Below are 20,563 nucleotides of genomic sequence, written 5' to 3'. Positions count from 1 at the left end.
TGGTACTGCAGCCTTAGCAGCATCATTTACTGGACAGAGACATGAGCTCCAGGGAAATGATACACCAGCACATTTTTTTCCTAAGCGCTTTAATCTCTATGAACATGCTTTTTGTTTTATGACAGGCAATCTTAAAGGAAGATTAACCACAAAAACCAGCAGCCCTTGAATGTATCTTCATAATAAATCCTAGAAGGGTAGGCGGAAACAGCAGATACATGTATAGTGTGCAATGTTAGTTAAACTATGGAACAACTACAGAGGGTGGACACAATAACAGTAATGCAGTACAGATACAATGCAATTCATAATCCTTATAAGTACATTTTGCATTATGTCCTCTGTGATGCTTGTGTTACACAGGACTGGAAGACAGGTGCAATTAACAATGGCTCTGTTTCATTTAAGTGTACCAGTGAGCCAGCACACACAGTGGAAGGGTCCTGTCTGCACACCCAGCACAAACCCACACGTGACCTTAATCATTTTGGCTGGTTAGACCTAATTGGTTCATGGAGTCTGGTGACCCCACATAAACCCCAAAGAAGCTCCGCCCACCGTCCACCTGAGCGCAGCTCCGAATCAACCACAAGCGGAAACACCTGGGGGTGATATAATTTAACCTAAATTTGAAAGAAAAAGAGAAATAATTTAAATTACAGTAATAATAGTAATGGGTTCATTATTGAGTGTGTAACGCCAAGCGTGATATTTACATTAAGGATATATTACAGCACAGGAGGGTTGGTCTTTAAATGGGAACAAACTTAAACAAACATGGGCTATTCCTCAAGTGGCGTTCATCCAGGTCGAAGAAAAAAGAAACCAGAGATCAAGTTAAATCCAGGCTATAAAGTCATGAAGGAGGCTGTAAGAGGGTAAATGTGGGTGTATTCACGGTCCGGAGCAGCGTCGTGAGCGTGTTTCCTACCGCTGGGGGTCTCCCTCTTAAGAGAGAGAGAGAACGACAGAGGAAGACTTAAATGTATTTATTGTTGCATCTACATGGGTTTTATAGCATACACTAGGCTGATATTGCTCCACTGTGCTGCCACCCTCTACCTAAAATTACAGCCGTCTCGGTAGCGCTCGGGCGCGTCGCGACGCGCTTTTACGAATAGAGTGCAGCCGCGCCGGGCGTCAATCTCACTTTTCCATGCATGAGAGTTTGATGCTTTCAGCCGCTGAGCAGGCATCTGAGCAGGATCATTTGCATTATGAGCTCGGATCAAGAAAGGAACAGGCAGCGTGTGAAACAGCTTCTGGGGAAACCTGGCAATGGAAACTGTGCCGACTGCGGGGCTGCAGGTAGGCTGGAGGTGGTGGAGGGGGGGTCCCTGACAGACGCTGGCCACATCTCACTGACCTTTCCCCGCTTCGATCTGCTTGTTTTGCACATTCTGCGACCATCCTGCTCGTTTGTTTTTGCCTGTGGCTAATTATAAGCCACACATAATTAACTGCATGTGCCGAAATATAACAGAGTGTCGCCAGTTCTCTTTTCGCAAGAGTGCGCAAGGTCGTTGAGTTTCTCAGACAGGCACGATGTGGTCTGGGCATGGTTATGAAATATAAAACGGTTGACATAATGAAGATCCTCATGCAGAAGAGCGACGGACTTCTTGACGACTCTAATAAAAGAGCAGCTAAATAATGTACAAGCCTTTTAAAAGCAGCTACATTTATTTTATAGGCTTCCAGCACTTTTCACAGAACTTTATAAATAAGTAACGCATGTCGACCTTTTAAGCGTTTTTAATTTAAAGCTTGGGGCGCTGTATTGGTTAAAAGTGCTTTACAACATATATTGAATATGATTCATGTTATTACTAGCTGGGGTCTTTTTTTTTGGTAGTGGTCAAATATGTTATCTTTCTTTTCGCATGTGGTCACACCTTGTACGTTTGAGATCTGCAGCTCAGTACACGGCAAACAGGTGTGGCCCAGAGTGAAAGTCCGAAAGGTGTGCTGAATGTGTTTTGCTTTACTTTGCATTGCCCCTGCTTTAAAAGTGTAAGCTTTCACAATGAGCCCAATGCAAGAAATATGTGATGAGCCCATGAATATATCGGAACATTTCAACTCTCCCAGGTCTTGCATAGGTTGCACATATGCAGGGCTGCAACTAACAATTACTTTAATTATAGATTAATCTCATGGTTATTTCACTTGTAATTTGATTAAATTGTTTTGTTTTGGAATTGTGATCCCCACAATTTCCCAGAGCTCAAGATGGCATCTTAAATGTCTTCAATGTTAGTTTACAGGGAATTATGTCAGTGAAAAGCAGCAAATCCCCTCATTTGTGAAGCTGAAACCAGAAATGTGAGAGAATTTTCTTTTTTTTTTTTGCTTGAAAAGAGGCCCACATAATGCAGAGATGATGGGAGTGGCTAACTACACACCAGCCTCTTGTCTCTTGTGTACAGATGCAGTCTTACAAGTGTGCAGCTTTGTGATTATGCACAAGGAAGTAATCGTTTTTTTTTTCTTCTTTTGTTCTCATGCTATTCTTGCGGTTTGTGTTCACTCCGTTTTCATTAGCAATGGTCGAAGGGCTGCAGCATGCTGATAGAAACTACTGACATTGTCCCAGTCTTCTGGCTCAGTTGCAAAATAACCACCACAGCAGCTGTAATCTCACCTTGCAGTGTAAAGAGTAATGATTCTGCAAAGGAGGTTTTGAAGTTTCGGAGGAAGTGTGTGCAGCCATTCACACGTTTGCTGCAAGCCGTCTGGTTCAACGGTTTATCTTGCGATAATAAAAGAATCTGTCTTGTCTCCTCCTTCGATTTTTTTTTTTTTTTTAAAAAGAGGAGCCGTGGGTTCATTGTGAACTTCTACAAAACTGCTGATCGCCACGCTGCACGCTCACTGCACACTTGTCTCCTTTCAAAGAAATTTCTGAACTGTGGGATGTTCTGACCTTTCACCTTTCAACTTCGAGATCGCTGCAAAATGTCGTGAGCACTGAAACGCAACATGATAGAAAAGTCATTTTTCAATTCATGTTTACTTTATATCAGAAGTCTTTAAGACAGAGGTGTTTGGAGGTAGTAGTGGCTGATGTAATACAAGTGTGATTAACACGTGTGTGTATATATAATACTGTAGATATACCTGTGAGTTTCCAATATTCATCAAAATGTGAAGTCGAAACCTTGTAACTCCACATGTATAGCTTATAAATGCATGGAAGTCATGTAAAAAACTGTTTTTTTTTTAAGGAGCAACAATTAAATAATTGGGAAACGTGGTTGTGCTATGCCTGCCTCTAATGAAAGATAATATGGAACTTTTATTATCGGCATTTCTAAGCAGGTGTTGCTGAGCTGCAGTAACAAAGTACAGTAAATGTGTGCTGCTGATGTGTAAATAAGGTATTAAGGACGACATTTTCTAGAAGTCATGTCTGTGTGTTGTGGCAGAAATGGCATCTATGAAACACTACCCTGCCGGGGTGATTCAAGGTGAGCCGTCGGTGGTCTCTCTCTCTCTCCCACTGCTGCCACCACACGGAAAAAATGCAAAGGAAACACCCGGTGTGCCCGCACACAAACCTAAATACAGTCCAACTCCTGACTGACATCATTTCCACCCAAATATCGATTCATCTGTGAAACTGTGGGAGGGGGTTCTGATCACTCTGAGGATGTGGACTGAGCTTTAAATCTAGGTCATGGAGACAAGTTCACTGCACTTTGGTGACCTGCTTCCTGAATGAAAATCTGATTTATTTTTAAAATCTAGATGTGAAGACAAGTGACTCTGTGTTGAGGGAGTCATCAGCATGCATTAAAGTGCTGTTTTGGTTGTCAGTGTCTCAGGAGGATGTTTAGAAGTGCTGCAGTTTAGTCAGTTATTTGAAACCTTTAATGTGTCTCTATGCTGCGTTGCAGATCCGGAGTGGGCGTCCTACACCCTGGGTGTGTTTGTGTGTCAAAGCTGCTCAGGCCTCCATAGAAACATTGCTCAGATCAGCAAGGTGAAGTCCATCCTGCTGGATCCCTGGAGCTCCTCTGAGGTGGAGGTGAGAACACCTGCCTGTCGTGCATGTGAAGTGTCCGTATTTTATCTGTAAAACTCCCGAACAAAGTCGAGATGAGCCATCGATCGTAGTCTGAAACTTGGCTTGAAGCAGCGCCCGCGGCCCCTGGCCGAGCCCCCACCCGGCTGAGCCTGCTCCGCTGTGAGCATCACTCTCTGCCTGCCGCCCCGCCCCTGCATCCTTGCTTGGAGAAAAATAAGACAAGTCATCTGTCTCAATTCAGCACGGCCTGAAAAGCATGAGCCAGCAGCTGGCAGATACAACCACTGTCTTTGTCTGTGTGTGTGCTGAGACTCTGGACTCTCAGACTTTAAAACTCACTTAAAATACCAGTCGATTTAAAGTGAAAATATGAAGAATGAGGCGAAAAGAATGTTTTCATACATGCAGTCCAGTTGCATTAATCATATGAAACTCCTGTCCACTCTGTTTGAATGCATGCAACAAAAAGAGGGTTTGTGCTGGTTTTATATTAGCTCTGCCCCCCTTTCTCCGACCTCCTCTTCCTTCAGTTGCATGTGTGGTCTGTAGTTTGCTAGCTGTGTGCTACTGCATGCTGAGCAGCGTCCTCTCTGTTAAATACGGAGACACAAAAGAAGAAGCAGCCGTGGCAGCGGCAATGTGTCCCTCTGGGCAAGGCGTCAGCCACACAAACCCCGAGCTGCAAGCACCTCATTATTTTTGTGTGTGTGTGACCTGCCCTCATCAACCAAATACCTATACACAAAGATATCCCTGACTAACACTTCTACTCCTCTCCTCTGCAGTTTATGGACTCTGTGGGTAACGATGCTACCAAGGCCAAATATGAACAGATAGTTCCTGCCTTCTACTACTGTCCCACACACAGAGACTGCACGTAAGTGACGCGTCCTCTTCTGTACCGGTGGTCCTCTCAAAATGTGAGTTTGCTGATTTTGACAGCCAGGGAGATGAAGGTTATCATATACATCCATTTGTGGCCAATGAAGCTGTCTACATACGTCGATTAGGATGGACTGACTTTGCAAAAATCAGGTTTATTCAAATTTCAAAGGTGCTATCAAACATGACACCTGCAAGAAACCACAGAACATTTTAAAGTCGGATTCTTTATTGGGAGTTGACTTGTTGCTCTTTAGGTAATTTATACAGAAATAAATGCTGATGTTTCCCGTTTCACGTCATTAAAAATGCAACGCCACTCTGCATCAGTACTGTAGTGTCATCGATCAACAACTTTGCAAATCTCTCCTGATACATGCTGTGGGTAGTTTGTGCATATAGGCAGTAAAACATTGCTCATGGTGTCTTTAAGATTGCAGTCATTGCGCCACAGATGGATGCACTCATTAACTGAGGGGCAGCAAGTGGTTTCTGGTAGCCGGGCTGACACGCAGAAACTCCTCAGTGATAAGACTGGCCAGTTCCTGCAGTTTGAACAGGAAGCAACAGTTCAGTAGGAGGGTTTCTTCTTAACGGTCCAGCGATATAAATAACAATACGTAAAATCTAAACACCGAGCTGAGGAGTTTATTGTAGACCTGCACTTGCTTGTGTTCATGAGGGGTGATATAATCAAGGCAAAGGAAAAGATGATTGGATAAAGAGGAGAGAAAAAGGCAAATCCAATAAGTGTGAAGGGCTTTGAGCACTCGTGGGAAGAGCTGTGCAAAGCCATTCCATTAAATACTGGCCTGCTGATTTGTTGTGAGCTGGTTAAACATGGTGAAATACAGATGAGGTGTCTTTGTATGCTGAGGATGCATGCACGTACAAGGCGCTGGTTTGTCCACGATGCTTTGTGGATATTAAGGATAATTATGAAGGGAACAGAGAGTCCAGAGAAATTGATTTAATAAGGATGGATGTGAGAGATGAAAGAAGAGCATGAGCCGTGTAGTCAGCATCTTGATACGGGGAGGACAAAGGGAAGACACACGCGATAATTATGAGAATATGAGCCAAGTAATATTTGTTTGCATGAAATGTGGCTCAGAGGCTTGATATTCACATAAGTTAATGAGACGTTTCCAACAAATTAACTCGAGCATGAAGTAAACATCAACACCAACTGTTCGGCAGGCTCCTGCGGGAACAATGGATCCGAGCCAAGTACGAGAGGAGGGAGTTCATGTGTGTGGAGAAGCAGGAGCCTTACTCTGCAGGTAAGAATTAAACGCGCGCACACACACACACACATTACACTTCTTCTTGGTGAAATGGGAAAAGAAGTCATTGTGCGCGGCTCACACAGCAGCGAATGAATGCTCAGCAGGGAAACAGCATCTCCCATTTATGACCAGCATTCTCGGGTTAAACAGCCGATGAAATCTAAGATAAGGAGTGAAAGAGGAAGCGAAAGGAGGCCTCATCGCTCACCCCACTTTGCTGTCTCCTCTGAAAGGAGTAGTTCAATATTTTGGAGAATAATTAAAGTAGTTATAGCATAAAACTGCTGACAATCAATCCTGTTTATGTACAATTTAAACAAATGAGATACATCAGGTTAATAAGCAAGCTCTAAAGTTAGTGGTGGACACTCCTTCAGCAGAGCAGTCTAGCTGTTTGCCCTTGCTTCCACTCTTTATGCTAAGCTAGGCTAACACGTGCCTTCAAAATTGCAGATTTTGCACCTAAAACCCAAAACCAAAACCTAGTTTTGCTTGAAAGACATGCAAATATTCTGAGCAGGGATTTCATAGTATGCAGCACGAACTCTTGCTCCTCTTGTTTCGCCAACCGGCTGACGGCGATGACATTGTGAAAAAAGTGTATTGATGTCTGTTTGGGTTCACCATGTGTTGTAGGAGGTGCTATTTGGCCCGCTAATGGCATTACACTGTCAAAGAGTGTAGTAATAAGCAACTCATGTCCCAGCAGGCACCATTACCCAGTGCTCATTTACATAGCCAAGCCCAATTAGCCTGCCCGTCAGACTGACTGCTCGTTAGGTAGTTTGGCAGACAGACTGTGTGTCAGCATGGCTTATGCTGCAGAGACGATGAGGGCTGGTCATCAAGGGAACTAAAGTGCCCTTTGCTGTCCTCCTTCAGTGCTTTCTGTGTCCTCCTTTTTATAATTCTGCTCGGCCTTCATGTGTCCTCATCTTACGCCCATCTCTGTTCCTGCAGTACACCTCATCTTTTTCTCATGTGTGTAATCAGTTTGTCTCAAGCTCACTTCCTCGCTAAACGTGCAGCCCTTATCTCCGGCTTCTGTGCTGAATCATGCCCCCGTGTGTGTGACAAATTACAATGTCTCTTGGCGAATCGTCCAGTGGAGCCTCATTAAAAAAGAGAAAGTGGCCCCGACCTGATCGCTAATCAGACTCGGCTAATCAATAATGGATGCTCCTCCCCAAACTCGCTGGCAGCGAGTGCACAGATGCCAAGATTGAACCGTTGTGATCTCTTAAGAATCTGGAATCTTATTCGTTATATACAGTGATGGAAGAAGTACACTGATCCTTACTATTTGGCTTTCCTTTGTTAAATATTGGATGATTTTTGTCTTTGGGCCTCAGACAGTTGTTTTAATAGAAGTGTAGAAGGGTAATGTCTCTTTGGTGGGACTGCTAACAAACTCATAGACATCTGAAACATGACAGGGGACCAAAACTCCTAAACTAATAACATTCAGGTATATATTCATGTAATAACACGTTCCTGACAGGCGTTTCAGTGCCATGGAGCTCTTGCATTGTGCAAATATGGTCACTGACTTGGTTTGGAGGATGTCTAAATGTAACAGGGCCATCGTTAAAGGATATATTCACTGTTTTAACAAGTCTGCACCCTTTAAAATGATAATGCTAAGTTCTCACAGGGTTAGAACTGAGCAACCACTGCATTGGGAATTAAAGCGTCATTAGGTAGCTTTAAGAAGGGCCTTTACTCTGAACTGAAAAGCTAAAACACAGAATGAAATCTCTCAAACAGATTGTCGCTGTTGCAAAAAGCAAAATCTCTCGTCAAGGTAGACGAGATAAAGCGCTATTATCGGAGTCTCATGACCGTCCAGCTCTTGCTCTCTGTGTCTCTCTGTGTCTCTCGCTCTCTGTCAATGGCCTCTTGTGTTGTGTTGTGCTGTGCGGAGGTTTAGGAGCATGTGGCTGTGCGTCTGAGCCCCGGAGGAAGAATGGCCTGTCTTGTGTGCCAGTATTCTATATAATATTCCTCCTAGATCATTGGCCAGGAGAAAGTAGCAGCGATCTGTAGAGAACCTGAAGAAAGGCCGACACTGTGGTCCAAAACTTGCCTTGCTCTGCCAGGCGTTTGCAAATCTCGGTCACAGCGTTGTACCAGTGAATGATTTCTGTTCTTCTCTGCTGTGTTACGCTCTTGTGGACGGGCTGCCCCACCCTCAGTGGGTCTTGGCGCTGAAACAAAACTTTCTGACTCATGAATAATTGATGAAGGTGCTGCTCAGCCAAAAGTTTACTGCTGTCTGTGGCCCACACCGTGTCGGCTTTATTGCTGTACAAAGAAGCAAGAGACTGAAGCAAGGGACGGGGAAAAGGGATGGATGGAGGAGAGAGAGGATGGTGCGAGTGAACCAGCAGACAAACAGCCTGTGTGTCCTCTTTTCAGATCCATTTCCCACAGGAAATTGGCTACTGAGATGTAATTTTATCTCAAAAAATTTCCTTTGTTCTTTGCTTTTTTATTGCATTGCACTTTAGCTCAAACCATACCCGCATTTGACTGAGGCACTTAACTTTCAATGGAAGTGATTCTTGTACAGTTCGTTACAGGGGAAGTAGTTTTGTTGGTATCACAGGGTTTATTATTGCCATTCCAATTCAAATTGTGGACCTAAAATGAAAACTAGACCAAACAATTCAATCAAAAATCTAATTAATGTTAAGTGTTAAAAGTCTCTTAATGTTAAATAATACTAAAAATAATAAAGCATCTTGCCACAGTTTTTTTCTGTCATGTTATTGCTGTGTCACAGTGCAACTGGACTGATAACGCCTCATGACCAGTGCCTTAAAGTAGGCTCTGTGGCTGTGCAAACAAGTGTCGCACATGAATCTGAAGAAAGATCCAGTTTATTCTAGATTAGAAAATCCAGTTCCCAGATAGTTTGAAAAAGAAAAAACCCATCCAATTCAACTGTTTTACTGTTAAATATTGCTGATTTTGCATTTGTGCAAGTGAGTTAATTTGTGCGTGTTGGCTGAGTGCACATAGAGCAATGACAGTGCATTTCTTCCTGCAGTGCTGTTTCTGTTGGCTCTCGCTGAGTATGGGCAGAGAGGCCAGTGTCAGGAACAGGCCCAGGAACTGAGCCAACAAGCTCTGTGTGTGTGAAAGAGGATGGGGTGGATACTGCTTATTATTTAGAAAAGGCTGAAAATGATGGGGGCATAGACTCATTCTCGCTTGTAAAATAAGTTGCGACTCAAAAATGCTTTAGTGGTCGTTAATCAAAAACTCTTTGTGTGTGTGTTACTGTGAGAGAGAAAGAGTTTGTTTCAGGGATGTTCAGGCTTGTAGAGGAAACCATCAGTTGAGGCTGAATTATTTATGTGTAGTAAAAGCAGAGGTGCTTCCTCCCATCGCTGCTGAGCTGCTTAGAACAGTGACCACATAAGCCAAAAGTGTGCACACACACGCACATACACACACTCTTACAAGCACAAGGTCACCAGCAGTCTCTGTAATGTAGAAGCTTTCAGAGGTCTCGACCAGCATTGTTTCTGGGTCAGTCTCCTGGGTGATGTTATGATATAATAGGTGGATACTTGAGAGAATCTTTAAAACGTATTTTTCTTTGTTTACACTTTTTTGTTTACCACATGTTTCCATATGTGTCATTTCGGAGTGTTTTCAGTATTAATCTACATGGTAGAAAATAATAAGAATAATGAAAAACCACTGAGTGAGAAGGCGTGTCCAGACTTTTGATTGGTACTGTATAAATCCAGCAGCAGCATTCATTTAAATGAGTAACCCAGAAAATGTTGTGGATGTGGTGAAGGCGCCCACCTGTTTCCTGGTGTGATGATATCATGACGATTAAAGCTAAAAATGGATCTAAAGGCTTTGTGTCATCGTGTAGCGTTTGAGTGTTTTAGTTGCCCAAATGGCACCCAGACTAAGTTAGCGACTAGCTGGTGAACACAGTGCAGCGTTTAGCAACTAAAGAGCCAGATATTTTTCTCAGGAGTTGGTGGAGACCAAAACAGAGCTAAAATAACAGTGATTATTGGACTTATGTTATTTGGGCGGCTAGAAACACAAATCCAAATGAATGCTAATGTTGCTCTGTGTCTGGATGTGTAAATAAGCAGATCAACTTTATAGCCGTGGCCTAGAGGTTGGAGAAGCAGCTTGTGATCAGAAGGTTGCCTGTTCGATTCCTTTACTGGACTGGCAGAAAATTTGGGTGTGATGGAGTATTCCCTCCCCCTCCATTAGCTGGCTGATGTGCCCTTGAGCAAGGCACTTAACCCCCCAATATGCTCCCTGGTTGCTTGATTGCAGCCCACTGCTCCTGTGTGTGGCTCACTGCATGTTGCATGTGTGTGTTTCTTCAAAAACAGAGATGGGTGAAATGCAGAGAATGATTTCCCAGTCTTGGGATCATTAAAGTTAATAAAATTAAAATATATATATATATAAGGTGATGATGTGTGTATTGTATTTATTTGTTTTGTATTGGATTTTACTTTGAGGCAACATTTTCGTATTTAGTTTTTAATTAAAAATCTGTCTTCGCTCTGTTTTCTCTGTATTCCTGCTCCATGTCAATGGAACGGGACCCTTGCGGCTCCCCTCATGGCAGGTTACAGAGAGGGGTTTCTATGGAAACGAGGCAGAGACAACGGACAGTACCTCAGCCGAAAATTTATTCTGTCCGAACGGGAAGGCGTTTTGAAGTACTTCAACAAGCACGATGTGAGTGTTTTCTCCCTCTCTCTATCCTCTGGTCTGTATTTGATTTGCAGGTCTCACAGCCTTTGTTTAAAATATGTCGCTCTCTCTACAAATGTCCCTTTTTGTTGTACACAAGGAGACCAGTGACTATACCACTTACTATCTCAAAATGTCTTGTGTGCAGGCCAGAGAGCCCAAAGCGATAATGAAGATCAACACTGTCAATGCCACTTTCCAGCCAACTAAAATCGGCACGGCCCACGGCCTGCAGATAACCTATTTGAAGGACAACAGCACTAGGAACATCTTTGTTTACCATGAGGATGGAAAGGTGAGGTGTGGCGCCTCTCCCTGGTGTATGTGTGTGTGTCCCTCCCTGGTGGGAATGGTTTGTCATTACAAGTCAGTGTGTAATTGAAGTTCACTTCAATAATCCTTAATACTAGCTAAAGGCTTCGCAAAACAGACATCTCCCCTGGGTTTAGAGCTTTTCAAATGGCATTTCCAGCACAAATCCCATTTAGAAAAGCCATTTTGTATGGTGGTGATGGTAATGAGTGCCGTGCCTTGTGCTGGAGGTAATTAGGGACCAGGAGGAGATGATATTGCAGCACGAGTCAGTTGCTGAACTTCCTGCTTTCCCTGTCTTGAAGGAAATGGTGGACTGGTTCAACGCCATCCGAGCAGCCAGGTTTCACTACCTGCAGGTGGCTTTTCCCGGAGCTCCTAACTCTGATGTGAGTGCATGCACGCGCACACACGCACATACAAAAAGGGCCGTAGCTACAATTGAGGACACTGACATCACATTGTTTGTACATTTTCTGGGGATTTGGGAGTTTCAGCAAACTGTGGAGGCAGTTACACTCTACAGTAGAAAAAAATAGAAGCATTTAATAGGCTGATTCAGTATATTTAAACAGGATTACTTTTATTTTTTTTCTAGTAATGTGGAAAAGGCTTTGAAGCACCATTATGACCTAAATATTACAGAAAAGAAAAAAAAACATGCAGAAATGGAATAGCTGAATAATTAAATAGAATGTGAAAAATCCAGATCAGACTTTCCTTTTACTCACAGAATTTCTAAGAGACTTGCTAGGACTGTGCATACACACACACACACACACACATACACACACACACACGCAGAGTTTCAGTGACTAAGTCTTTGCTCTTTGTCTAGTTGTTGCCACAGCTAACCAGGAACTACATCAAGGAGGGTTACATGGAGAAAACTGGTCCAAAGGTAATGTATTTGTATTTCTACAGCGTTTGCACTGATAGAATACTTTTCCACAACATGATTTATAAGTTTGGGAAATATGCAAAGCCTATAGCAGCATCTTGCCGAGCATAAAAGCACATGTTTCTATATCCCACAGCACACAGAGGGCTTCAAGAAGAGATGGTTCACGATGGATGACAGGAGGCTCATGTACTTCAAAGATCCACTGGTATTAAAGCTGCACGAAACTTCTGTAGTTACACACTGTGACCAGCGGATGCTGCTATACCTTTTTCTCTACTGTGCATCAGTGTCTATTTTGGAGTGCACTCAAAAAGTCAATATGAATATTTTCCCTTTAGAGAGGTTCACAGCTATAGATGATGAAACTGTGTGTGTGTTTCTCCCTCCGCTTGCAGGACGCCTATGCACGAGGCGAGGTGTTCATTGGTAGTAAGGATAACGGCTACACTGTACTTCCCGGCCTCCCACCGAACATTCAGGGCTACCACTGGCAGTTTGGAATTACCATAGTGACCCCAGACAGGAAATTTCTATTTGCATGCGAGACCGAAGAAAATCAGAAAGACTGGATGGCCGCATTTCAGACTGTTCTCAACAGACCAATGCTGCCTCAGGAGTATGCAGGTAAATTGAACACCCGACTCAGTTAAGTCATTATTTACCTCTTTTTTTCTCAATTTTTGAGTCTTATATGTAATATTTTCTGTTCTCTCTGCAGTGGAGGCCTATTTCAAGCACAAACCTTGACTATCGTAGTGTTTGAAGAACTGTTGGTGCTGGAGGAGCAGCAGTAAGTGGAACTGGAGGAAGAGAAGAACCTGAGATATGCACTTGAGATCTTATAGTGGGAGCCTTTATAAAAACTTAAGAGTGACAGAAAAAAAAGGACATAAAGGTGAGACAGCTTTGCCCACAGTTAGCATTCCCACAGCGACTCATTTACTCCACCTGCTATCCTGCTCCACCCGACCTACATTATGTGCCAGACCCATTTCGTAGGGAGTCCGAATCACTCCTGAGCTCATGAATGTTAGCCTAACTCACTTATCTGTTATGTGATTTACATACTTGAAAGCGGTCAGTCATCCTGACCTGAATGTGCAGAAGTTATGTGCGTGACTTGTTGGTCGGAATCACACTTGTGCTGCTCAGATGTCAAAATCTGTGTTTTCGTTGTTCTCAGTAATATAGTATTATATCAATACTTAAATTACCCAGATGTTTAATACAACTGGATTAACCTTGCTTTTCACCTAAGTGTACAAACTACGCCTTTCTGGCCACTTATGTGCACCCTTAAACAAACATTGTCTGACACAGGACTGTAACACATCAGTCAGAAGGAATCATATAGACATGGTCTGCAGATATTCACACACATACATTTCCATGTGTGACTACAATATTTAATTCTCAATGTATTTATTTTTTAACTGTCTAATTTGCTGTACACTGCAATATTCTAGTACCAAGCAGTGCAGGTATAAGCTAGTTTTGCTTTTTTTTATACATATTTAAGCAGCAATGTAAAACGCTTTGGCTGATGTTTATGGTTAAGAATTGGCTTTCCTTTTTTTTTTGATTTTGCAAAACTGCATACAAATTTAGCATTTATTTTAATGTGGTGTTATTTATCCAGCAGAGGGAGACAAAGGAGAGGTTTTAAAACTGAGCCTCACAAAACACACACACACACACACACTCCAGGGGCTCATTGACCTCACCAAACCAGTGACTGCAGGTGTGCACATGAAATCATTTGTGTCCGTGCTGAAGAGAAAGGCATGAAGACGAGTTTGAGCAGTATTGCCACAGGGCAGTGATGCCTTTCTTCAAACTTATTCAAGTGAACCACATGAGCTCAACCATGAAACCTCCACACACACACACACACACACACGCTCTGTTACCGCTTTGAGTCTGAACACACTGTGGACTAAGTGAATCTGAATTACGGTCACTATTAAAAGGGTAAAAGCCACATTACCTTCTGTTTTTATTGTAGTTGACTCTCAGTTACAAGAAAGAAGTTGCACATTGAAAGGTAGTAAGACCCAAAATCAGTACATTACTCTGAACATCAAGGTTGGAAAAAACATACAGGAAATACTGTACAGACATAATCAGTTTGTATGACTAAGATGAAATCTACCAAAGCAACAGTCATACAAAAAAGGCATAAGCTTCTTTTATGAAGAACAGGTTAAATACTGTTAATAGATTATAAGAAATGTACTGGTCAGTCTTTTTAAGAAAACATGGCACTATATACCCCATTTATATATTAATGAATGGGAAATAAAACAAAAACCATGAAATAAAGCAGCCTACTAATGTTTGCACATTTGACGACAAAAAAAAAAAGCATTCAATAAAAACATACACATCTGTGTGTCATATACAATACTCTAGGTTACATTGTCAACATACTGTAGGTCTTAATTCCCACCCACGCTCTTATTAACCATCTAAAGTGCTATTCTCGTCCATCAAAACTTTACATGCAGAAAAAAGTATTTACATCACGTTTGTCTACAGTTTGCTTGACCACATGTTTTTATTACCAAGAAGAGCGCACTTAGAGCACTCCAAACTCAACATTGATCCTCTAATATTTAAAAACAAATCCCCCAAATCTTTAATGTTCTGTGACCCATGCACTGCCATGGTTGTGATGGCTTGCTCAAACTACTGTATGCTTAATTTTTTGCATCTGGCATGAAGTCAAATCTCCTAAAAGAACCATTGTGGCTAGTGATGCTATTCTGTACCTCATATCCTTGTATACACAATAGCAACATGAATTTACTTTAATGTAGAAGCAGCAACACATATTCCCAAATATCCACAGCTGAATTATGGAAATGCTTAAATTGAGTTTATGCTGGTGAGCTAAACTGGCTGCAAAGAGCCTGTTGATTTACTGACATAAACACTGAACCATGGACATAAGACGCATCACTTTACATCTGTTATATGAACATTCATCCACACGCTGACCAAGAACAGAACATTCAGCCGAAATGGTGACTGTCACTGACCTTTTACATGGATGTGAGAAATAAATGTGTCTGCAAGATGACCATCCCGTCCACATAACGGTGAATTATCATGCAGCTACGGCTATGGAAGAAACTGTCCAATAATAGCTTAATAAGTGAGGCGTGCAGCGCCTGACTTTGTCTTTTGCGAACCATAGCCTGGGGCTGCATTCACAGCTGCAGGAGGAAGTGGGTGAGGAAAAGCAGGACGTGCAAGATGGAGTAGGGCAGTGAAATGAGCGCAGGACGACAGATGGAGGGCGTGTGGACTGAGATGGGGAGGTTTGGGAGTGCAGGAAAGGGAGGACGAAAAGGTTTATACCTCGCTGGAGCTGACTCCTCATCTCTGATCAGGTCAGATATGGAACATCGATTGTATGAACATGAGTGATCCACACACACACACACACATACACACACACAGATCCAGAGAACGACTAAGGCAGGCTTTAAGACCTGCAGCAGCTTGTGCTCTTCATCTCCTTGTTTACGTACTCCTGGAGCTTGAACTTCTCACTGGGATCCTTCATAGACCGGTGCTTCAGCTCCCTGAGACAAAGGAGACAAAATGCACCATTAACACTACAAATGGTCAGATTATGCCTTAAATTGCCCCAAAAACTAATTTAGGAACATGTAATCTAACACACACACACAGACCTTCGCTGCACAGAATGATGTATGCACAGAGTTCGACACAAGCTCTCACTAAAGCCACGGTCCAAACCAGACTCCTTTGACAAAAACAGTCATTTCAGCCCCGAAGCGTTGGAGTTGCAGGCCTACAGCTGCCTTGATTGGTCAGTTTATTTGTGTTATTGTGTGATTTTGGTGAATCCTAACAAACACTTTAAAACACAGAAGCCACAGAATAACAGAAACAAACTGACTGATCGAGTCAGTAGCAGACCAGCAACTCCTGTGTTCTGCACATAAAATTGCTGTTTTTGTCAAAGAAGTCTGGTTTGGACTGTGGCTTTGAAGAGAGTGATAACGCCTTGAAAGCAAGGTAAAGCAGTGAAAACATTCTACACATAGCATACTCTTAAACGCTTACTCCCTGTGCTCATCTTAAATCACATGAGCAGGACTTTTCAACATCACATCTGGTTCTGGGGCTAATCGTGATCCAGCATGCAAAAGCTAGCAGCTGACCTCAAGTTAGGAGGATGACCGTAAAGTGCAGTAATTTCTTTTACTTTGCAGTTGCATGCCAATATTAAGATTAAAACGACAAAACATCTCTTAAGTAGACCAATCCACAGCACTAGCAGAGAGAATGATGCTCACTTAGCCACAGCAGTGAAGGCCAGCTCTACATTGAGACCGGACCTGGCGCTGGTCTCCATGAAGGGAACTCCAAACTCCTGCAGAGTCGAAGCAATGACAGTTATTGAAGAGGTTCACTCACTTGGATAAAACTCGGATAAAAACAGTGGAAACGTTTACAGCACGACAGTGAGCTTGTTTGCTTTGGATAAATCCAGCTCAGATGTGATAAATTTGTCTTCCCGCTTTTCCCCTGCAGGGGAATTTGTCTCAGCCCTCAGTGGCGATAACTGATGTGCTCTTTTTCCCTCCTAGGCTAAGCCTTAAGTTGCTTAGCGGCACTTTATTGCTCGCACTTCAGGAGAGAATCGCTTGGCTGTTTGCTACTTGTTTTGTGTGTCATGCTGTGAAGCAGCAGTCAGGGAGATTGATAGGGGGGAAACGTTTGCTCGGCAGCTGCCTTTGTGGCCCTGCTGGAGTTTATCATAGAAACATAAAGTTTTGATAGATAATGACAAAAAAGAGCAGGGATCTATATGATAAATATTAATTAGGTGTCTGGCCTTTCTTTGCTTTATCGTCTTGGTTTGCAGGTGGTACAGCAGAGAGAATTCTGAGATAAAGATTAAGTGAAAATGAGAATTGATCTCTACATAATCCCACCTTTGTGTAATATTCATAATAGTCTCATCTGCCAAAGAAATTCAATCAGTCGGTAAAATACCCATGATAAATTACATGAAAGACCAGAATACACCAGAATTAAAAGACAAGCTGACAACTTTCTGCTCATGTTGGGTGCAGCTGTGGAGTCTGGACAGTAAAAAATGAGCCCACATCTTCGTTAAATCACCTTTGCGAGCCTCTCTCCGTCTTCTCTCTTCACCACCCTCTCGTGAGTGGCATCAGCCTGGCGAGACGGGAAAAAAACAAGGTCACACAGGCGCGCATCACGCGTCGACATCAGCGCTGAAACCGCAACCGCCGCCCGCCCGCTCACCGTGCAGCTCCGCTCGCTGTTTGTTCACAGTTTACACACAAGCCTTTCCTGGTGTTCAGGTTTGATGGCAGCTAATGAGTCAAGATTGGCTCTCAATTTGCTAATTAAGGGCTGATATGGAGCGTGGGGGACTGAAACTAGACAGAGCTCCAAGGCAGAGACATCTGTTCTCTGTTCAGAGGGAGGGATGTGAAAGGCAGTTATGGGAAAAAAATGGTGTAACACTGATATTTGCAAATTAGCATCTTGAGATATTGTCAGATGTGCGCGTGTGTGCTTGAAATGAACAAGACTAATTGTTCTTTTAGAGATATTAGCAGGCAAATAGCTGCCAGTGATCGACTGACTGCGCTCCAACATATACAGTCTTTTATACACTTGATGCTTGTGTGTGTGGTTACTGATGCCCATCGGTTCCTGCTGAAGACGTGAATCTTATTTTATCAAATAATAAGTGAACTGAGAATTAGACAAAACATTAAATGCCAACATTGTTCAATAATCTGTGCTTTATACACATCTGGAATGATTTTTTCTTCCACTGCCTCTACCTACATTACCCAAAAAAACCTCCCATAATGCCTTGCCTTGTTTCCAAGCAGCATGAGCACCACATCCTGTTGGGCGTACTCGTGGATCTCAGTCAGCCACGCCTGGAAACGATGCAGGACAAAGAGACGAAAGGGGGAGAGAGAGAGAGAGAGAGAGAAGCAAGAAGACATTATTAGTGTGAAAACCTAAAAAGGAACAACCTGAGATGAGAGACAAGAAGAGGAAATGTGCGGCAGACGTAAAAAGGGCTTCAGGAGGAGAAAACCTTGTCTGGGATTTGACAAGGACGAGCCCGAGCATTAAATCTAATAACGTGAATAAAGAGGGGGAGGAAAGTGAGAGAGACAACGGCATTTACAACAAAGAAAGAGAAAAACCGAGGCAAGGACAAAGAGATAAAAGGGATAAAAGCAAGACAGAAACTAAAAAAGACTCATCAGTTAAATGAACAGTCGGCTCCATCCTGCTTTAACTGCATGCTCACGGGGGGATGATAAAGCTTTACACGGGAACAAACTGCACCTCTGACTGCATGCGCTCTGACAGCACCTGAACCATCCATTCACCGCTAGTGAGCATTTAATCAACTCAGACCCCCTCCTGCTAAAATAACGTCCCTCATCTCAGCACAAAGCTAAGCTGCACCCACGATGCATTGCTCCACATTGGATTCCTGACCGGCTGCTGATCGATGCGCCTGTACTTTAGCGGTCTGTCTCTGGAGCGCCCCCCCTCCCCCGACAGCACCTCTGTAATTCATTCTGGTGATGACCGTGTTCGCATGGGGATTTCACCTCAAGCCAAAGGTCCTGCTGCCTAACAGGAGATGAGATCGGCAACGTGTTGACACTGCCCCCTGTGAATTTCACTGCGTATACGTGCGGTTCAGGAACACTGCATGTCAACTGGAATCTTTATAAACAGGAAGTTGTGGGTCGGAATGATCTGTGTATACATTATCTTGATAAATACTGAAATAAGAGTGGCGGCTACTTTGGCCCAAACTGCAATATCTGACCAACTACTTGATGGATTTCCATGACACTTTGCACAGACATTCATGGTCCCCAGAGGATGAATCACACCGATTTTGGCGAGCCCCTGATTTTACCTCTTGCATCACCAGCACGTCAAACTTTTCTCAACATCTACTGCATGGATTGCACAGACATTTATGATCCTCAGATGATGCACAGTATTCATTTTTCCTCTAGCATTCCGATCAAGCCAGTTTATGAAGAAATACCTGCAAAACTAGACACATTTCCATCAGCCTCGGCTGTGCTTTGCATTTTGCAGTAATTAGCAAATGTTGCATGCTAACATGCTTAACTAAAATGGTGAGAATGGTAAAGAATAGCATGTAAAAATTCACTGTGAGCTTGTTTGCACTGACTGTCTGCCTACATCCATCCTCAAAGCCCTGCGAGCAAGGCTGCAGACTTGTAGTCTTGTTCAAACTGGATTTATATCTACTTTTTGAGCTGAAACAAAGTCATGAAGTCAAATGAAAGTCATTTAGTCGGTCATCAAAAAATGAATCAGCAACAGTTTTGATAATTAATTACTGTCTTTTCGTTAAGCAAGTCCCAGCAGATTCCAAAATGCAAATATTTAGCGGTTGGATTTTTTTGGCCCGCTTCGTCTTTTATTATCCAGAAAAAAAGCAGGTTAACTGTTAATGAAAATGATTGGTAGTTACAGTCATGTATACTTCAATGCCAAATGAATCTTTGTTTTTTTTAGCACATCTTTAATGAAACAAAACATGCAAAAAATAAGAATATGAACTTTACTACAGTTCTTCCATTTCTCACAAAGTGATGTAGAACTAATCCAGAGCACCTTTAAAACCTTCTCCCGGCCTTTCTTAGTCTGCAGCTGCAGTAAAACCATCCAAACTCCATGAATTCAACTCCACGTCCAACAGAAGATGCATGGCCGTCTGCAGGCTCACGTGACTGACAGTGCAGGACCATGCTCAACAACACTCAAGTGCTAATAAATACAATACCTGCATTTCACTCAGCTAACCCACTCGTGCAATAAGTCCCTTTTACAAAAAATAACTGATTTACTGCTGTTTCACTGTACCGGCCATTATGTCCCTTTGTTGAAGTGCAATAAGTCACCTTAAAAAAGGGACATGATTACATTCTGCTCTAAAATGGCTTTCCATTTGCATTCATTTTCTAGAATAACAGCTGAATGTATCTCTACTATCATCAATAACCCTCTCTATAAAATGCATGTTTCATTCATGCAGTTGTTGGTTTATCTGAACAGAGTTTAATGGAAAAAAAAAACAAATCTGCAGACGGAGGAAGGAAAACGCTTAAATGAAGACTTGAGTTGTGATCTAATGCTGCTTCATTCTGACCTTTAATTTAAGTGAAATAAACGGAACATAGCTTTTTACTAATACAGGGTTTCATTTAAAGTGTACAACACTGCTGCAGTTACATTTGCCTCTGTATCATCATTTTGAATCACATTTAGCTACACTCTGTTTTTGTGTGAGAGCAGGTACACTGA

The 20,563-nt window shown here is 42.6% G+C and overlaps 2 protein-coding genes across 2 annotated transcripts in view; one reads left to right on the top strand and one right to left on the bottom strand.

Annotated features, from left to right (window-relative positions):
• The first annotated feature begins 1,022 nt into the window (after positions 1–1,022).
• Positions 1,023–14,525, top strand: LOC121620422 (arf-GAP with dual PH domain-containing protein 1-like). Its single transcript, XM_041956462.1, has 11 exons — positions 1,023–1,308; positions 3,900–4,030; positions 4,816–4,907; positions 6,113–6,195; positions 10,823–10,935; positions 11,099–11,245; positions 11,568–11,651; positions 12,101–12,163; positions 12,300–12,371; positions 12,562–12,790; positions 12,885–14,525. The coding sequence occupies exons 1-11, from the start codon at positions 1,218–1,220 to the stop codon at positions 12,911–12,913; spliced, it is 1,134 nt and encodes a 377-aa protein (XP_041812396.1). The 5' UTR covers positions 1,023–1,217; the 3' UTR covers positions 12,914–14,525.
• An 875-nt stretch (positions 14,526–15,400) lies between these two features.
• Positions 15,401–20,563, bottom strand: part of LOC121621065 (ras-related protein Rab-26-like) — a 49,093-nt gene continuing 43,930 nt past the window's right edge. Inside the window, exons 6-9 of the mRNA XM_041957372.1 lie at positions 18,064–18,129; positions 17,330–17,386; positions 16,498–16,574; positions 15,401–15,756 (exon numbers count right to left, since the gene is read on the bottom strand). Coding sequence (XP_041813306.1) covers positions 15,657–15,756; positions 16,498–16,574; positions 17,330–17,386; positions 18,064–18,129 — 300 coding nt within the window. The 3' untranslated portion in view covers positions 15,401–15,656. The remainder of the gene's footprint in view (positions 15,757–16,497; positions 16,575–17,329; positions 17,387–18,063; positions 18,130–20,563) is intronic.

The sequence above is a fragment of the Chelmon rostratus genome, chromosome 17 (genome assembly GCF_017976325.1).
Source record: "Chelmon rostratus isolate fCheRos1 chromosome 17, fCheRos1.pri, whole genome shotgun sequence".
Lineage (NCBI taxonomy): Eukaryota > Metazoa > Chordata > Actinopteri > Chaetodontiformes > Chaetodontidae > Chelmon > Chelmon rostratus.
Note: the sequence above shows the minus strand (reverse complement) of the source record. Positions and strands in the feature narration are given on the sequence as shown.